The sequence below is a fragment of the Mauremys reevesii genome, linkage group 11 (genome assembly GCF_016161935.1).
Source record: "Mauremys reevesii isolate NIE-2019 linkage group 11, ASM1616193v1, whole genome shotgun sequence".
NCBI classification, from domain to species: domain Eukaryota; kingdom Metazoa; phylum Chordata; order Testudines; family Geoemydidae; genus Mauremys; species Mauremys reevesii.
The window spans coordinates 5,129,817-5,149,092 of record NC_052633.1 but is presented as its reverse complement, the minus strand read 5'-3'; the positions used below and the strand labels follow the sequence as shown (position 1 = coordinate 5,149,092).

General features: G+C 48.2%; 1 protein-coding gene across 5 annotated transcripts in view; it reads left to right on the top strand.

The window, feature by feature from the left end:
• PCBP3 (poly(rC) binding protein 3) overlaps positions 1-19,276 on the top strand; it is a 119,969-nt gene that overhangs the window by 62,422 nt on the left and 38,271 nt on the right. For 4 of the 5 annotated variants that reach the window (XM_039495732.1, XM_039495731.1, XM_039495729.1 and 1 more), the window contains exons 2-7: positions 2,049-2,195; positions 5,601-5,624; positions 6,813-6,845; positions 7,477-7,593; positions 16,329-16,460; positions 16,955-17,083. In XM_039495732.1, the coding sequence (XP_039351666.1) occupies positions 2,127-2,195; positions 5,601-5,624; positions 6,813-6,845; positions 7,477-7,593; positions 16,329-16,460; positions 16,955-17,083 (504 nt within the window). In that variant the 5' untranslated portion in view covers positions 2,049-2,126. Of the gene's footprint in view, positions 1-2,048; positions 2,196-5,600; positions 5,625-6,812; positions 6,846-7,476; positions 7,594-16,328; positions 16,461-16,954; positions 17,105-19,276 lie in introns of all 5 variants that reach the window. The other variant, XM_039495730.1, reaches the window with a different exon arrangement.

Below are 19,276 nucleotides of genomic sequence, written 5' to 3'. Positions count from 1 at the left end.
TTACTATGCAGACAAGAAAAGTTACATTTGCTGTTCAGGCATTTGAAAGTTAAGTGTTACTTACAATTTTTGAACAAGGCATTTTAAGTTGTTAGTTCTTCTTTATTGAGGTAGGTAGCAGAGCAGTACAGTATCATGAGAGGAGAATAACAGGAAGAAAGCAGAATTGAGACCTTTTTAAGTTTTGGCTCCTTGCCTCAGGTGCCAAAATGTTGTGGGCCAGCCCTGTTTCTTCCACCATGTAACGTTGCCATGTGGAAACCAAGAGCAATTGCAGATGGCTGTAATAAAGGTAGTATATCAGTGTTCTGCTGGCTGTCATGGTCCCACAGGGCAACTCACTGGTCCAGTGGAGAGAGGGAAGATTTTCCATTGCCTTAAGGACATATGTTTTGATGGGTTAGATGGATGAAATGATTGGTCCATTAAGTCCCGTATTCTGCTTCTGGTTGTGGTCAGCGCCTGATGTTTCAGAGTCAAATGGAAGGAACTGAGATGTGTAAGGACCTTCACAAGAAGAAAAATACCAGATATTACAGGGCTCTTTAATCTAGTGGAGAAAAAATGTAACAAGCACCAGTGGCTGGAAGCTGAAGCCAAACAAATTCAAATTAGAAGTCAGATGTGGATTGTTAACAGTGGTGGGGAATTATCCATTGCAGCCAACCTCCAAGGGAAGTGGTGCATTCCCCATCTCGTGATGTCTTCAGACTGGATGCCTTTCTGGAAGATATGCCTATACAAACACAACTGCCTGGGCTGAGGACAGGGTAACTGGGTGAATTGTAATGGGCTGTGCTACACAGGTGGTCAGAGTAGTTGATCTGATGGTCCCTTCTGGCCAAGTATCCATGAATGTCTATAGCTCACATGTAAACAATCAGAAAAAGCGTCATTGCTTGTGTCTGCTAGTGAGTATAACAGCCCACTGGATGCGTTTGGTTCCAGCTGCAGTTGTAGACAATAAACATCTGGCCCAGGTTCTCTGGCACACCCAGGTGTGCTTGGCACAGGACCAGAGGGAATTTAGCACATGCCACTTTTGTGTTTCTCTGATCCTTGGGCCATCCAGAGAATGCTTTGGCCCCTGGTGCATATCAGGCTCCCTGTGCCGCAAGGCACATTTCCCTCTTCCCCATTCCTGCCACTTTGCCCGAGTTGGGGGTAGGACTGAGCCGGCTCTTGACAAGCAGGGATTCCCCTTGCAGAATTCCTAGGCAGCTGGTAAAGCTGGAGATCCGCAAGCCAAGGAGCTGACCCAAAGAGAAAACCACACATAAAAGTTCAGCAGCACATGAGCAGAGCTAGACTCCTCGCTCTGGGAAGAAAAGCTGGCTGGATAGGTTCTACTCTTGGTTATAAGCAAGATGAAAAATGTGTATTACAAAGACTGGCTCCACTCATTGGGTGTGTTTACGCTGTGATTAAAACCCCACAGCTGGCCTGTGCCAGCTGACTCAGGCTTGGGTTCCAGGGTTGGCGAATTGCAGTGTGGACATTCGGGTTTGGGCTGGAGCCTGGGATCTAGGACCCTGCAAGGTGGATGGGGAACCTGTAAACAGCCCCTTAGCCTGAGCCCTGCATGCCTGAGTCAGCCGGCACGGGCCAGCCGCAGGTGTCTAATCGCAGTGTAGACATACCCTTTGTCTGTCCCAGACAGGAGTGAGCCCCTACCTCACTCTTCTGTTTTTGATGTGCCCCATGCAGCGAGCTCTTGCCATGTCGCACAAGCAATGTACTGTGTGTCACATACATGCACCCACATCCTTTTACTGTAACAAAAACAAAGAAGCAAACCCATGAGTATCAGGAGCCCTGGCCATGGGAGCTGCATGCCTAGCTGAGCAGGGCAAGGGCAGAGCAAAGCATCTCCCCATCGGTCAATGAACAGAACCTTGTCTCCAAGCTTGTTTGGGTTCCGTGGCAGGCCATGTCCAAGTCCCCGGCCATTGGCAGCAGGTGTTGTGGAAAGAGTGAAATCAGCTGGTAGACTTCACTGATTCATAAAGCAGGGAGCACTAAGCAGCTCTGCCTCTGTCTCCTTACAGGTGATTGTTTCAGGGCTGTCTTGTCCTTCCTTGGGGCCTCCCTGTTCCTTACCACACATCTCCCGTACTTGGTAGGAAATGGAATCAAAAGTCTCGGAAGGTGGCCTGAATGTTACTCTCACCATCCGGCTACTCATGCATGGAAAGGTAAGGAGCGGATGCACATTTTGTTGTCTTCATTTCAGCTCCATTGTCCATAACAATGAAGTGATCAGTGTTTACCAAATGGAGGAAGGTGAAATGCTAGATCGAGCTGTTCGGCCCTGGCTGCTCCAGGAGAAGCCTGGGAGGGAACTGTGACTCCCAGGGGTGCAATTCCAGCTCCCTGCTTGGGCCAGCCCTGCAGGAGTGCAGCTGACTTCCCCCATTGCACAGGTTCAGCGATGTCACGGCTCCACCTGCTCTCGCATGAAAAACTCAGCAGGAGCAGATCGACTCCCCCTCTGCTTGCCATCTTCTGCGGAGGGCTGGCCTACGCGCCCAGGAGGCAGGACATGCATGGCTTTGGCTCAGCCCTGCCGCTGCTCCCCAGGCAGAGCGGTGGGAACAATCCATTAGACAGACACAGAGTGAGGGGGACTCCCTGCCACCCTCACACACATGCTCTCACACACACACAGCCCTCCCCACATGCTGGCCCCATGTTATCATGTGAACGGGCACCAGCTGGAGGGCCCTCTCCAGCCATCCCAAGGGCTGAGATAGCGAACACAGATTAGGGTCAAGGCATCGTCCCTCTCCCCATTCTCCACCACAAGCCACCAGCCTTCCACCATTGCAGGGCTCTGCTGGAAAAAGCAGGGGAAAGGCACAAGGCGGCATGGAGGGGCCTGGAAGATTCCCCCCTGCCAGGGATGGGCCACACTGAAAGAGAGACAAGGAGAAAGCCACTGGTCTGCGGCGTGGGACAGGGCTGGGGGGACAGAGGGCAGTGCTTGTGTTAGTGTAACCCCCCCACACCCATAGTATGCAGTAATATGCTTGAGGGTGTTCCGGGCCCCAGCCCCCCAGCCCCAGGCTAACACTGTGGGCACCATGCCCAGAGGAGGTCAGGCAGGGCTGGGGGGAACACACCTGGCTCACTTCCTGGTGCCCTTGTGTGTGAGGGTGCAGCAGGAACAGGGCCTAGGGGTGCTCTCTGGTGCAACACGTGCAGCCCTTCCTGCAGGCAGGCGAATCCGCCGGAGGCAGACGATGGGAGAGAGCAGACAGGAGTGCACATCTCTACCCTGGGCAGCTGCTGCAGCCAGCCCAGGGGAGTGCAGGAGTGGGGAGATGGGGAGTCTGATATTCTGGACGCTGGGAATAGCAGCCTCTGGGGCCAGACCCCACCCTTCAGCACCCCCTCCGACTGTGGCTAGCCATTGTCTTTAGCTCAGCATTGCAAAGAACGCTTGTTCCTCTCGCTCTGGAGCTGCCTGACAGCTCAGCACTGGTGAGCGTGGGACCCTGAAGCGCAGTATTTCTAGGTGAGGGCAGAAGCTTAACTTGTCCTCTCCCAGACAGTGCATCCCTCCATGGCCCATCATCCGGACCAGCCGTGCCCTCTCTGGGGATCCATTCCCATGCTCAGGTTTCTTTTCAGCCTCTCCCAGGCCCATGCTGGGCTGTGCACTGGACACCGAGCACCTCTCTGACCATGGTCCACTTCTTCCAGCTGCTCCCTGAGTGTACGATGTAATGAATGGTTTCCACATGCTAGGCAGACACAGATGGGTGCAGACATGCAGGGCCATGAGCATGGGTCATTTGTATAGACTTTGCACAGGCTCCTAGACTCCATAGATTCCTTCCCGAATTCCCCTCCCCGCAAGCTCTCTGGCCTGCACTCGGGTCTCCAGCCACATCGAGCCACAGCCCCTCCTGCCTCATTCACTCCCATTTCCCGGTCACCATCGTGAGCCACAGACGTGCCCTGCTGTGATGAGAGGCAGTGTCTCTGTCAGCCATGCCCCCAACTCTGTGTGCCCTGTCAGACTCCGCGGGTGCCAGCAGTCGACAGCTGCGACCATGGCTGTATCGGTGCAGCCCTCATGTGCCATGTGAACAAGGGACTGCTTCCTCCCAAGAGACTTCACTGCAGGTGTCAGGCAAATGGCAGCTTGTGGTTTCAAAGCCACAGCTCTGCTCATCCCAAGCTTTCAAAACCTTTCAGGCAACCAGCGTGAGTCAGACTGGTGCCCTGCAGCCTTGGTGCCCACCCACCTCATGCCTTTGAAAATTCTGGGTCTGCTGGGGAATACTGGGAGAACTGATCAAAAATACCAGACAGTAGAAGTCTGTGTACCAAGGAGGTGATATCAAGACTCTTCCTCTTCATTTCCCGCTTTCAAAGGCAAGGAGCTCTTTGCAGAGCTTAGTGAAGGATGAGACCTGATGGAGCATTATTATACACTTGAAGTCACATGAATTTAGCACCATTCCAGCTTTAGAGAAGTGTTTCTCAACCTTCTCAGGTTGGCATTGACTTAGTATTTAAAGTAAAAAATATTTGTGGTTCCCTTACATTTATTAAAAGAGTAAGAGCAAAATAAGTTTCAGTGATAAGCCTGTGTCATTGATTTGTGGGTGTGTTTCAAGAGGCTGACAGAGAATACTTGATCTTGAAATGGAAGGGTTTATGGGGAGTGGGGGAATGAGATTTCCTTTGCTTTAGACTGTAATAGAAGTTTCAACACCTCGCAACCCTTCCCCCGTTGGCCTCTCATAGCCCTCCAGGGGTCACAATCCTCCAGCTGAGAAATGGGGCTAATTCTCCAACTGATGGCATTTGGGAAGATGTGCCCGTATGCTCTGAGTGACAGACATTCCTCTTGCTTGCTCACTGGGGGTATGGCTGTGCTAATCAACCGCAACACAAACCACTTCTGAACTCGTTGTGAAGTCATGTAGTGTAACACAGCCTACCTGGGAAGGTACAGCCTGTTGTTTTGCTTGACTGGCTGACCGTGCCAGAAGACATGCATGCTCATGTGCTGGAGGAGGGCCACGGACCGTGGAACTGAAACACAACTGATCGCTCCGTTCTGAGAGTCACAGTTCCATGTTTAGGAGACATATTTTCTTTAAAAAAATTACCCCCCTCTTTATTACATAGATACTGGTTTTTGCACATGATGCCATGAGAGTGCTATAGCTCTGTTCTAGGCTGCCTCGCAACCAGCTTGTCCAGGAGATCATGCAGCCACTCGGCTTCACTTTGCAGACATCTAGGCCCCAGTCAGGCAAGCATGTACTTACGTGATCTCCTGAACCGGGGCCATAGTTCAGAACCAACACTGTCTGTGAGGCACCTCAGAGAGCAAACAGAGTTTATACCTCCTCAGGGCAGAGCACCATGTACCTTCGGGAAACACATGTGAGCACCCCCTCTGAAATAAAGAGGTAATTCCCCTTCTGCTCCGTGTTTTTTGTGGCTGTTTGAAAATCACTGTGTGTGGTTCATAATTCATTGAACTCAGTGAGTGCACCAACTCCTGTCTGTCACTATGAGATTTTATTGGAGTTTCTTAAATTCTGTAATTTCTGTCTTTGTGTTTGGGTCTTTTATAGGAAGTTGGAAGCATCATTGGGAAGGTAAATATTTCTTCAGATTCCATCATTGTATATGTTAATTGTATAGTAGTTATAACTCGTATTTTTACAGCTGTTAATTATTGCATGACACACCTCTGAAAATTATCATTTTGAGGATCTATTTTTCTGATTGCATGATAGATTATTCATGTATCTGAAGAAGAAATCAAAGAATGTTCTCCTTACAAAATGCACCTAAAATACTGTAATTTTTCTAGTCTATCACTATTGCTGCATCACTCTGGCTACTAATATATATGTTCATTCTGGGATGATGATAATTTTGTTCCCACTGATACATTAAGGAAAAAAATGAATCTCATCACAAGAGTAGCAAAATGTCAGTAAATACATTGGTTTCCTGACCTTGGCAAATTAGCATAACAACAAAGAAATTCCTACAATTCTTCTATAGCAGAGTACTCAGTTATAAGTGACCTGTTTACACAACTGCTCCAATTACAATTACAACCGTCCTGAAAAATGGACAGGTGCTTATGTGTTAAAGTTCAAAATTGGATGGCACTGACAGTAAAGAACATAGAATATCCTTTGCTCTACTTTGTGAAAAGTGCCATGATATTCTAGGGCACTGCCCCAAAGAACAATGCTTGCAGTGAAGTTACTACAGCATTATGGAGGACCGGTACTGGAGAAGGCTGAAGTGTTTTTACAGCTTGGTAGGTCGGTAGAAGAAGGGGTCATTACAACGACTGGTAAGAGGGAGGATACTTGTCCCTCCACACATGGCCCTTATTCTTTCCATTATTTTCTTATCAAACTCAGATTGTTTAGTCAACTTTTGAATGGGTGTGAATGTCTTTGAGCTTCTTCCATGGAGAAGGACATTTAGAAAGGAAGAAACTCATTGTGAATTGCTATGAGAATGAGCTGAGTGCTGTTTTGTCAGTTAAGTGAGCAGACATGATTCCAGTTCACGCAGGGATAAAACCTGCAGAGTGAAAAGGAAATTGTTAATAGTCTATTCTCAGAATACAAATACACCTCAAAGCTCTAGCAGGATTGGGGCGGGGGAGCAGGGGTGGAGCTCTTCTCCCAGCTTTCTAAACTGTATTTTATGTATTTGTATTTTATGAAAATGTATTAGAAACGTTACGAAGTTTCAGTATCAGGATAGGTGTTTGGATGAAGCTATTCTAATGGTTGTGTTTCTGCATCTTATTTCAGAAAGGAGAGACCGTGAAAAAGATGCGGGAGGAGGTGAGCTACCCAGACATCTGAAATGATTTCTAATGAAAGCGCCATGGAGACTAATGGAAAGACCTTGCTCCTACGGCCCAGTTTGTGGGAATTTTGGTGTATAGTTGCCTAGAGCTCTGCAGATATTTGATTTTGTCTCTGAGAAAACATGCAATTAGTTACATGCTCAGTACTAAAGACCATTGACCCATTATTCAAGAAATTTAAGCAAGCTGCATAAAATAAAAATGTAGGCTAGGGCTGGAGACCCTTTGTCAGTTTTTCATACTCAGGAAAGCTCCCATTAACTTCAGTGGAGATTCACCTGAACCATTAATTTGCCTTACAAGTTCATTGTCCGAGCACTTTGTGCTTTTGTGTACTGATTGGTTGTCACGTCCGTATAAAAGGTTGGTTTGTTTTTTAAATGAACCTGGCCCCTGCCAGCATACCTTTACATTGGAGGGGAGCCACCAGCAGTCCCCATGGGTGCAGGCTCTACCTACACACTGGTCAGATTGCAGGAGCTGAGTTCATTGGTGAACCTTTAGCCTGTTTCTCTAGGTCAGTAGCCAGCTATGGTTCAGTGTGTGACCGTGCAGGTTGATGGGCTTTTTAAAGGGCTGAGGAGATGTTTTTCTTTTCTTTCTAGAGTGGAGCAAGAATCAACATCTCCGAGGGAAACTGTCCGGAAAGAATTGTGACCATCACAGGCCCCACGGATGCCATCTTCAAGGCTTTTGCCATGATTGCTTACAAATTTGAGGAGGTGAGGAAACACACACGCTCCTTTGCAGAAGGAGAATTGGTGAGCCGATTTTTGACAAAGTTCCAGAGCTGGGGGGCCATCCCTAATGCTGCCAAGACCACTAAAGTCTGGTGGAAATTGTGGGTCAGTGCACACAAGTTTATCATGCAGCTGTGCCTACAGCTCACTATTAGGATGTAGCATTACATGACCTTGTCATAGCGCAGGGTTACAAGGCTGCGATGTAACGTCAGGACACAGCTGTCACCTCAGGCAGGGGATGGGGGCAACAGGACAAAGTTTCTAGGCCGGAGCATCAAGTAGTGAGACGGGGCGGAAAAGCTTTCTGAGGCTGCCGCTGCAGTCTCTTGCTGTGCACCCTCTGGCTGCTGCTGTGAGGAGCCAATGGCTGTGATGTCAGTGGCGGTGCTGTATCAGGGAATACTACCGGACAGACCTGGGAAGAGGGCCAGGGAGCTTGGGAAGCAGGGGAGATGGAAAGGTGAGGCAGAGAGGGGAAGGGGAGAGCTGGGGGGCAGGGGCGTGCGTGTGTGTGTGTGTGTGCACATGTGTGTGGGGAACAGGGGTGGTGGAGCAGGGCGGGAGGGAGGAAAATCACTGAGGGATGTCAAAATCCATTGAAGAGGAGATCCACTGGTCAGGAGCTGGAGTGAACGAGTCCATGCAGAGCCACCTCGTGCTGGGAGATACAGAGTGGCCCTGCTTCTGTTCTTGTTTTGGAGTCTGACATGCTGGCAACAGGTTCATTCCAGCCCTGAGAGTGAGATTTGTCCATTTCTTAGTGGAGAAGGGGGTAGCCGTCGTGCAAGGTGAAGGTCACTAGCTGGCATGGTTTCAGGTAGTTTCAGCAGAGAGACCAAGAACCGAAATGGGCAGGATTAGAAACAGAAGTACTTATTTGTAGAGCTTGTCCCTCCTGGCCAAGGTTGAGCTGCCTGGATGGGGTGGCGTGGGACAGGCCAGCATGGATGCTGCACCTGTTCCTGAGTGGGAAAAGTCTGTTTCTGCACCTCCCAGTACAGTACTTTTCTGCATACCCAGCACTTGTCATCAGGAGATCTCACAGCACTTTACAAAGGAGATCACTATCGTTATCCCCACTCTACAGATGGGGAAACTGAGGCATGGGGCAATACAGTACCTTGCCCAAAAGTCAGCCAGTGGCAGAGCCAGGGCTAGGAATCCCAGGGTTGGGCACTATCCACTAGACCACACCCCTTCACTACATTTGTGCTCAGCAGATGAAAAATACAGCCCCAGAATCCCTCTGCAATAGAGGGCTTTGTGCATTACACAGAGCTGTGAACGTTGACGGCACAAGGAGTGGTCTCTTCCGGGGAGGGTGAGAAAAGCAAAAGCTTTACTCCTTGGTAAAACTGCTGTGAGGAGGTAGAATTCACAGGCGGTGTGTGCTGGAGGAGATACCATCCCTGTATATTACACTGTCGCTGTCTCTGACTTTGTCAGCAGGTGATCTCCTTCAGGTTTTGCCTCACGTGTAATTCAGTCTTTGCCCATTGTCTTTCTGTCAAGTGTAAGGATTCCCATGCAGTCTTGTGGGAAGAGAGGCAAATTCCGCCCCTGAATCAGTGCCCTCGTGCTTCCTGGTTACAGCTCCTCAAGACAGCCCTTCTCATGCTGATGGGAATAGGAAGGAGGTATCTGTACACTCGATACAGATTGTTCCATTGAGGTTCATTTACTCAACAAATAGATCTAGCAAATAGTTATTAAGGGAAAACACTCAGCAAGTAGTGATCAGTTACTTACAAGTAGGAAGCTCATTAGGATGAGCTCATCACAGTCGCCACCAGCACCGGACAATACAGCTTCCACCTCCCTTTGTTATGCAAATTATTTATAACTTTTTGTTATCTTGTCTTATATGTATCAGTCTCTCATTTCCATGTCAACTGTCCTCCCCCATCAGTACAGGTGTGGTGTTAGTTCAAACCGATCTTTTCTAGTTTTTAGTGATTTTATCTTATCTTGTTCTCACAAACATGATTGCTCTGCAATTTCTCACACATATGCAGTTCTACTTATGCTTATGCCATTAAACGTTATAAGCACAGACTCTTAAAATCCCCAGCAGGCTTCTGTCAAGCCTACATATACCTTTGCTCCCAACACTCCCCACCGTGAAGCCACAGAAGCCTTTCTAAGGCTTCATCTAATCCTGTATTTCATATACGTCTCTTCTCTTTCCCAACTGCCTCCTAACCTTCCAGATCAATGCAATTAACACCCCTACTAGTATGGCTTGTGCAATTGTGAAGTCCATTGATATCATACATATCCGTGGATGTTCCCCAATATTATATACTAACTCCCGCCATGGTGCATTTCCCAGTGTATCTAAGTCGCTCGGAATATTTCAACTCTCTTGTCTTAAGGTCAACAAATGTTCTGGGCAGCTGCTCATTAAAGCCTGCACATTTCAATGCCGTCGTGGTATGACTCAGCTTAGCTTTATCATGCAGTCGAGGGCAGCACCAATCAGATGAGCATCAGCTGATACACTGTGGATCTCATGCTGAGGAACTGGAAAAATTATCTTGTCCCCTATTCAGGTAAAATTTCTTGGCAGAAGATTGGCCAGTCATAACAGCATGTTCGTGTCCCATACTGGAAGTGTCCAGTCCAAGAGCTTATACAATATTTTCCTTCTCCAGCCCTTGCAACCTTGGCTGACCTTGTCCCCCTTGCCTCAGCCATACTGTGCAATTCCAGGTTTCTTCGTCCAAGATGAACCCCCATGCCAGCAATGCACTCTGCAGTACATCACAACAACACGGCCAGGTACCATGCCTCTTGGAACAATGTGAGGTATCTGGGGCTTTCCAGACTCCCCCAGCCATCCTGTCCAGTGTCTGAGTATGAGTGACATGTTCCTTTGAGATGTAATCTGTCACGGAAGGTTCCAACATATCTATGGACTGGACACTATAACTCTTAATGCCTCACTTGGTCCTGGGGCCACTGGCATTGCTAGCACCAGAGGAAGGATCCATGGTTCATCAAGCTTGCACCTTCTCTCAGTAATAATAGACCCTTGAGTAGCACCTAACCTTGCACCAATCTACTCCCTTTATTTCTGTCTAGCATCTTATTTGTTCTGAACCCAGGCACTTCCCTACCTTGAGTTTCCTTTAGTCCTACCGGTAGCTCCACTATTAGGAAGCTGCCATACCTTATGCCATACTATATCATGCCTTTGATATATGAGGATGGTTCATGATCTTTCCCATTTAGTTGATTGCTGCTTCCACTTCCCATAACAGCTGTCCTGTTATCCTAGCATCCCGAACAGCCTTTAAATCCTCCCCATACCCTCATTCTGTTGTTTATGTAACTTTGTTAACAGGTTTAGTAATGGGTTTCAGAGTAGCAGCCGTGTTAGTAGTAATGTAATGTAAGTAAGTAGTAATGTAAGTCTCATTTTCAGGTTTTCTTCGCACAATACTGTGATATCTATCTGAGTCCATGTGGAAGTTCCCAACACCCCAACTCCTAATACTGTTCCTATATCTCTTTTATTGTGCCTATATCTCTTTTATCTTTCTTCTTTTTTCTCTTTCCCTTCTCAGGCCACCAAATTTCTTCCTCTTCCACTCCATCCATTGTCTGTCTGAAATTTGGCACCACTTTTGCTAGCTTTTGCATATAGAAATGCACATATTTTGCATGACAGAGCTTCTGTGCTAATGTAAAAATGGTTGCTAGAAAAATCCCAGTCAGATGGTCCCTGTGTCGGGGCTTGGTACTATACAGCTTCAATCTCCCTTTGTTACACAAACTTATTTATAATTTTTTGTTACCTTTTCTTATATGTATTAGTCTCTCATTTCCATGTTAACTCTCCTCCCCTATCAGTACAGGTGTTGTGTTATTTCAAACCAATCTTTTCTAGATTTTTCGTTACTTTATCTTTTCTTGTTCTCACAAAGATGATTACTCTACTTATGCTTATACTTAAATGTTATCAGAGCAGACTCTTAAAATCTATCTCAGGCTTCTATCAGGCCTACATATGCCTTAACTCCCAACTAGTGTTCAACAGAAAACCTTCCACTCAATATTTACATGGTCTATAGGTATCTACATGGGGAAGAAATATTTGAAAATGGGCTCTTCAACCTAGTAGCCAAAGTTATAAAATAACCCAATGGCTGGAAGTTGAAGCTAGACAAATTCAGACTGGAAATAAGTTGTAAATTTGTAACAATAATAATAATTAACTGTTGGAACAATTTACCAAGGCCTGTGCTGAATGCTTCATCACTGGCAATTTTACATTTTTAAAAGATCTACTCTAGTACAAAAGGAATTATTTTGGGGCATGTCTGTGGCCTGTGATACACAGGAGGTCAGACCAGATGATGACAATGGTCTCTTCTGGGTTTGGAATTTGTGAATTTGTTCCAAAGTAACTTAGTTCATTGTCATGCAGGTGGCTTTTCAGTCTGTGTGAACATTGCACTTCCATTAATTGGAATATTTTAAAACTTGCATGGCCTTTTCACACACTTTAAAAAGGACTCAGCTCACATGATATTTGAGCACTACAATTCATGGGGAGTGAGCTAAATGGCCCCAAGATTTCCCAAAGCAGCTTTGCGAGTGCTCCAGATAGGGATTGAGGTGCTGGGTCAGAGCTGTGTTGAGGGAACTTATACAGCATTTTCGGTTTTCATGAAGAAGGTTGGTGGTGATTGGACATCTAACATAGTGAATGCCAGTGAAAATCAGGTAGGATCAGAGGCTAAAATAGGGAAAGAACAAATTAAAAATTACTTAGACAAATTAGATGTCTTCAAGTCATCAGGGCCTGATTAAATGCATCCTAGAATACTCAAGGAGCTGACTGAGGAGATATCTGAGCCACTAGTGATTATCTTTGAAAAGTCATGGAAGACGGGAGAGACTCCAGAAGACTGGAAAAGGGCAAATATAGTGTCCATCTATAAAAAGGGAAATAAGAACAACCTGGGGAATTACAGACCAGTCAGCTTAACTTCTGTACCTGGAAAGATAATGGAGCAAATAATTAAGCAATCAACTTGCAAACATCTAGAAGATAATAAGGTGATAAGTAATAATCCCAGCATGGATTTGTAAAAACCAAATCACATCAAACCAACCTGACAGTTTTCTTTGACAGGGTAACAAGCCTGGTGGATAGGGGGGAAGTGGTAGATGTGGTACATCTTGACGTTAGTAAAGCTTTTGATACTGTCTCACATGACCTGCTCATAAACAAACTAGGGAAATGCAACCTAGATGGAGCTATCATAAGGTGGGTGCAAAACTGGTAGGAAAACCGTTCCTGGAGAGTAGTTATCAGTGACTCACAGTCATGCTGGAAGGGCATAACAAGTGGGGTCCCGCAGGGATCAGTTCTGGGTCCAGTTCTGCTCAATATCTTCATCAATGATTTAGATCAGAGGTGGGCAAACTATGGCCCGTGGGCCACATTCGACCCGCGGGACTGTCCTGTCTGGCCCCTGAGCTCCTGGCCAGGGAGGCTAACTCCCGACCCCTCCCCCGCAGCCACGCTGCCACGTGGGGAGCACTCTGGCCCGCCGCTCCTGCCGGGCTGCATGGCTTGTGCCTGCCCACTTCCCCGGCTTTCCAATAAGCCAGTCCTGCCGCTCTGAGCAGCATGGTAAGGGGGCGGGGAGTGGGGGGGTTGGATAAGGGGCAGGGGGTCCTGGAGGGCAGTCAGAGGACAGGGAGCAGGGGGCAGTTGGATGAGGTGGAGGTTCTGGGGGGGGAGGTCAGGGCCAGGGAATGGGGTTGGATAGGCGTGGGAGTCCTGGGGGCCTGTCAGGTGGGTGTGTGGATAGGGGTTGGGGCAGTCAGGTGACAGGGAGCAGGGGTGGGTTGGATAGGGGGTGAGGTCCTGGGGGGGCGGTCCCGGGAGGGGGCGGTCAGGGGACAAGGAGCAGGGGGGTTGGATGGGTTGGGAGTTCTGAGGGGGGCAGTCAGGGGGCAGGAAGTGGGAGGGGGCGTATAGGGGGCAGGGCCAGGCTGTTTGGGGAGGCACAGCCTTCCCTATCCGGCCCTCCTTACCATTTCACAACCCTGCTGTGGCCCTCGGGCCAAAAAGTTTGCCCACCCGTGATTTAGAGAATGGCCTGGAGAGCACACTTATAAAGTTTGTGGATGATACCAAGCGGGGAGGGGTTGCAAGTGCTTTGGAGGACAGAATTAAAATTCAAAATGATCTGGACAAACTGGAGAAATGGTGTGAAGTAAATAGGGTGAAATTCAATAAGGACAAATGCAAAGTACTCCACTTATGAAGGAAGGATCAGTTGCACACATACAAAATGGGAAATGACTGCGTAGGAAGGGGCACTGTGGAAAGGGATCTGGGGATCATAGTGGATCACTAGCTAAATATGAGTCAACAGTGTAACACTGTTGCAAAAAAAGTGAACATCATTCTGGGATGTATTAGCAGGACTGTTATAAGCAAGACACGAGAAGTAATTCTTCCGCTCTACTCCGCGCTGGTTAGGCCTCAAGTGGAGTATTGTGTCCAGTTCTGGGCACCACATTTCAGGATCGCTGTGGACCAACTGGAGAAAGTCCAGAGAAGAGGAATGAAAATGATAAAAGGTCTAGAAAACATGACCTGTGAGGGAAGATTGAAAAAACTGGGTTTGTTTAGTCTGGAGAAGAGAAGACTGAGGAGGGACGTGATAACTGTTTTCAAGTACATAAAAGGTTGTTACAAGGAGGAGGAAGAAAATTGTTTTTCTTAACCTCTGAGAATAGGACAAGAAGCAATGGGCTTAAATTGCAGCAAGGGAGGTTTAGGTTGGACATTAGGAAAAACTTCCTAACTGTCAGGGTGGTTAAGCACTGGAATAAATTGCCTGGGGAGGTTGTGGAATCTCCATCACTGCAGGTTTTTAAGAGCAGGTTGGACAAACACCTGTCGGAGATGGTCTAGATCAGGGGTGGGCAAACTACAGCCCGGGGACCGCATCCAGCCCTTCAGATGTTTTAATCAGGCCCTTGAGCTCCTGCTGCGGAGCGGCGTCCAGAGCTTGCCCCACTCCGGCACTCCAGCTGAGGAGTGGAGTAATAGTAATAAAGTAAGTAATAATTGGAGATAAACCAATCTCCTAGAATTGGAAGGGACCTTGAAAGGTCATTGAGTCCAGCCCCCTGCCTTCACTAGCAGGACCAATTTTTGCCCCAGATCCCTAAGTGGCCTCCTCAAGGATTGAACTCACAACCCCGGGTTTAGCAGGCCAATGCTCAAACCACTGAGCTATCCCTCCCCCACTCCATGCATACCATGCATGCATGGCTTGCCCCGCTCCATGCATACCATGGCTCCGTGTGGCTCTGACAGCTCCCATTGGCCAGCCACCACGGCCAATGGGAGCTGCAAGGGCAGTGCCTGCAGATGGGGCAGCGCACAGCGCCACCTGGCCGCACCTCTGTGTAGGAGCCGGAGGTGGGACATGCTGCTGCTTCTAGGAGCTGCTTGAGGTAAGCGTTGTCCGGAGCCTGCACCCCTGACCGCTTCCCATGCCCTAACCCCTGCCCCAGTCCTGATCCCCTGTCCCGCCCTCTGAATCCCTTGGTCCCAGCCTCCTCCTGCATCCCAGAGCCTGCATCCCCAGCTGGAGCCTCACCCCCCCCAGCTGCACCCCAACCCCCTGCCCCAGCCCAGAGCACCCTGAACTTCTCATTTCTGGCCCCATCGCAGAGCCCAACCCCCAATTCCGTGAGCATTCATGGCCCACCATACAATGTCCATACCCAGATGTGGCCCTCAGGCCAAAAAGTTTGCCCATCCCTGGATAATACTTAGTCCTGCCATGAGTGCAGGGAACTGGACTGGATGAACTCTCATGGTCCCTTCCAGTCCTATGATTCTATGATTTACATGAATAATATCCATGCTATCTTTTCCTCATTTTCACGAGCACCAGATTAGCCCATCAGAAATAGAGATGCCTTAGATATTTGTCAAGAAGGTATCACAAATGGTTCCACCTAACTGGGAGGTACTGTCTGTGGACAGCTACGGGTGTAGAGCAGTGACTGGTACCAGACAGACACCTAAGATAGATCATTATGAGCTATGGAAATAGGCAGGGGGGGGAGGGGGCCCCCAGGCCCAGCCCCCCCCCCACAGGGGGCCCGAGGGGGCCGGGGCTTGGGGGGCCCCTGGGCGGGGTCCGGGGACCCGGAAAACTCTTCCAGCAGAACAGGGGCTTCTTCGCAGGCTTCCCGGCCCCGGGGGGTCGGGGGTCCGCCTCCGGGGACGACCGGGGGCCCGGCGACCGCCCCGATGGGACGGACCGCCCGGGACCGGGTTCAGCCCGGTTCGGCAGGTCGCGGCGCCGGGGGCAGCGGGGTCCTTCCCGTGGGGGCGGCGCGCCGACCCGCCCGCCAAAGACCGGCGCGCACGGCGGCGGGTCCCCGGCGGGGTGACCGCGCGGGGGGGGGGGGCGGGGGTCCGGTGGCTCTGGGTGGGGTCGGAACAGAGAGCCCCCCCTGGCCCCTGAACCCCGGGCCCCCGGAATCCTCTGGGCGGCCCTGGAAATAGGTGACTGACAGTGCTTTTGGTTTCTGACAGCACGGTATGGTCCTATGTGCAATTTAAGGGAAGATTAAGCTGTCCCCTTCCTTGTATGTTTTCACCAGTTGGGATAGGATGTGTATGGCAGAATAATAAAGGCACTTTTATTTTTCCCTTTCCCAAGGACATAATCAACTCAATGAGTAACAGCACTGCTACCAGTAAACCACCAGTAACGTTGAGGTTGGTCGTGCCTGCTAGCCAGTGTGGGTCACTGATTGGCAAAGGAGGCTCCAAGATTAAGGAAATCAGGGAGGTAAGGCAGACCCTTTTCTTAAACCTCAGTTGTAAGTGCACCATTTAAAAGCTACATTTAACTCAAGTGAGAATGGAAACTGACTTTGCAGCCAGCTTCACAAATGGCGTCACCTCCAGCAAAATGCCTGCCACCAGCAGCTGACTCGGAAATGTTAAACTGAGACTTTTGATTTCCTAAGGATCCCAGCATGTAACTGACCCGGGCTCCTGCCAGCACTGGCATGGCATGACATTTGACTTCTACAGGCCTTGAAGACTGACATATTCACAGTGTACATGGCATGGCAAGAGGAGGGAGGGTGATTGTCATGTAATATTTGCAAAGCAAGCAATTCTTAACCAGGGTCTAATGCACCAAAACACGAGCGCATTGAAGTTGCAGCTGACTACAAAGAAAGGGATGATTAGGGGTTTTCATTGTTACAGCTGCTGTGCATTCAACTTTGCTATTCTCTCTCTCTCTCTCTCTCTCCCCCTTCCTGCTTTCTCCAGTCAACAGGTGCTCAGGTTCAAGTGGCGGGGGACATGCTGCCCAACTCCACAGAGCGGGCAGTGACAATTTCGGGGACCCCCGATGCAATTATCCAGTGTGTCAAACAGATCTGTGTGGTGATGCTGGAGGTACAGTCTGTAACAATGGGGGTAAAGTATATAGGAAACGCTATCAACAACCAAACTACAGTGAAAACCCTGGAATAGCTATTGATGTTGTTGTTCACTCTCAGTTACTGGATCATTGATGTTTCCTGGTACCTCTATTTTAAAATCCTCATAATATGTTCTTGGCCAGCCATGCACTCTGTTCATTTACTAGTTATGGAGTCTGGGACTGAACTCTAACTTAACCGATAAGTGAAATACGATGTTTTCTCTTGAGATTTGAAATGAGATGGAGGGGCAGTCAGCAGTAGAGTCACAAGAAGGTTGCTTTCGAAATTAGGAGGCCATAGGCTCTCTCCCTTAGGCCGGAGAGCTTGTGCGGCAGGACCCAGATGGCTTAGTGCTAGAAAAGCAAGGGGAGTGGGAAGGGCATAGAGAGAAATAAGATCTGTGACATGAGCTGGAGCAAGTCCGTGGAGCATTTGAAAAACTAGGAAGATCATTTTGAACTGGATCCTGAAATGAATGGGGCAGCGGTATTGTCTGAGGACTGGAGCGATATGGTCACTGTATTTAGTATGTGAGGGAAGGCAGGAATCAGCCTTCTGCACACTGGTGTCTGGGGAGTTCTTAGCAAGGGAAGCTGGGAGAGGGAGGAGGTTGGGAGAAGGATTTTGGCAGAGGTGGGTTTGGAGCAGCAGTAATCACAGGCAGGGCTGCACGAGTGATGGACAGGTTTGCAGCACCAGGTACCTGTTTGGAGATGCAGAATTCAGTGCCCATTATGGCAGTAGAGGCAAATGGGAAGCCTGAGTCAAAACGGGAGATAGGTCTCTGAGCTGAAGTATCGATATTTTTTGTAAAGCTTTACAATGACTTTCATTACAATCCTGTCACCTTTCTGTTACTTAACCAGTGAAATTCTCGTTTTTCCTGTGGTGTTAATGCAGTATGAGAGAAAGCAGACTTGTGAATATAGAGCCTTAAAATACTGTAGTTCATTTGGGGGATTTGATCACACAGTTTTTCTGTGTGTTAATATTTATTGTGAGGTTCTGAATACTCATATTGATTTTATATGCCGTGCATTCTGCAGATAGTAGTTGTGTGTGTAATTACAATTATAGATATAAACTAGAATTACCTGTAAATATGTATTGTATATAATAGAAACAATAACGGATATGAATCCAAACATTTTGGTCTGAAATCTCACAGGAAGAGGCTTTCGCAAGATTTCTTTCATGCATTAACAATGATTTGGTTCTCAGACAGTACTCAGCATGCACCTGTCACAAACACTATTAGGAGCAATAGTCACAGAATACAGCTCTTGCACTGCCTTCACAACAGACAGGTCAGGTTGAAGCAGGAGACTGAATTGGCAAATAGCATTGACTTGTGGCAGGATGAAAAGACAGAGGGTGTGTGTGGGGAGAACCCTTCCAACGGCATGTGGCTACACGGTGGCTCTTCAGTCACTGCTCACTTGCTCCACCATGAATCTTCCATGCCCCCAATGTGATCCCTTTCATCAGTACAGTAACATCACGGAAAGGGGTCACAATAGCTGTATGCTATTTCCTTTCTAAGCCAGGAAACAAGGAATCACTTGCCACTGAGTGTAATAAACATAATTTCTTATTTGCAGGTTTATAATAAAATGCTTCTCTTCTAAAATCTAGAGATCCTTGGAGAGGCAGGGTAATTTCCAAGCCTTTGTGGGACAATAGTTTGTGAGCTGCCCTGTGTGTGTATATTACATTCACCAGTTCTTTATTATTATTATTGCTACTACCACCACATAGCAGGCCCCATTCCACTAAAGTCCTGCACTGTCCTGTATGGATATATAGTAACCAGACAGTCTCTGCCCCAAAGACCTTGCAATGGTTGCAAGGTTCATAAGATAAAAGCAGGACCAGCAGCACTGGTGGCCTATCTGCATTGGAGGAAACTAAAAAGTATTTTTTTAAGTGGAGAAGACAAAGATGGTCTATCTGTTGTACAATCTTCTCACTCTTTCTAATTTCCCTCCAACACACTTATAGTGTGCGGTGTTCTACACTAGTGCCACAGCATCATATCCAACACCTGACATCACTGATGCGATGCTGTAATCAGCTGTCGATATGTACAGCATAGCTTGATGATGGTAACAAAGGCTACGATATGAAGAAAACTTCTCTATATGTATTCCTAACGAGTTATCTC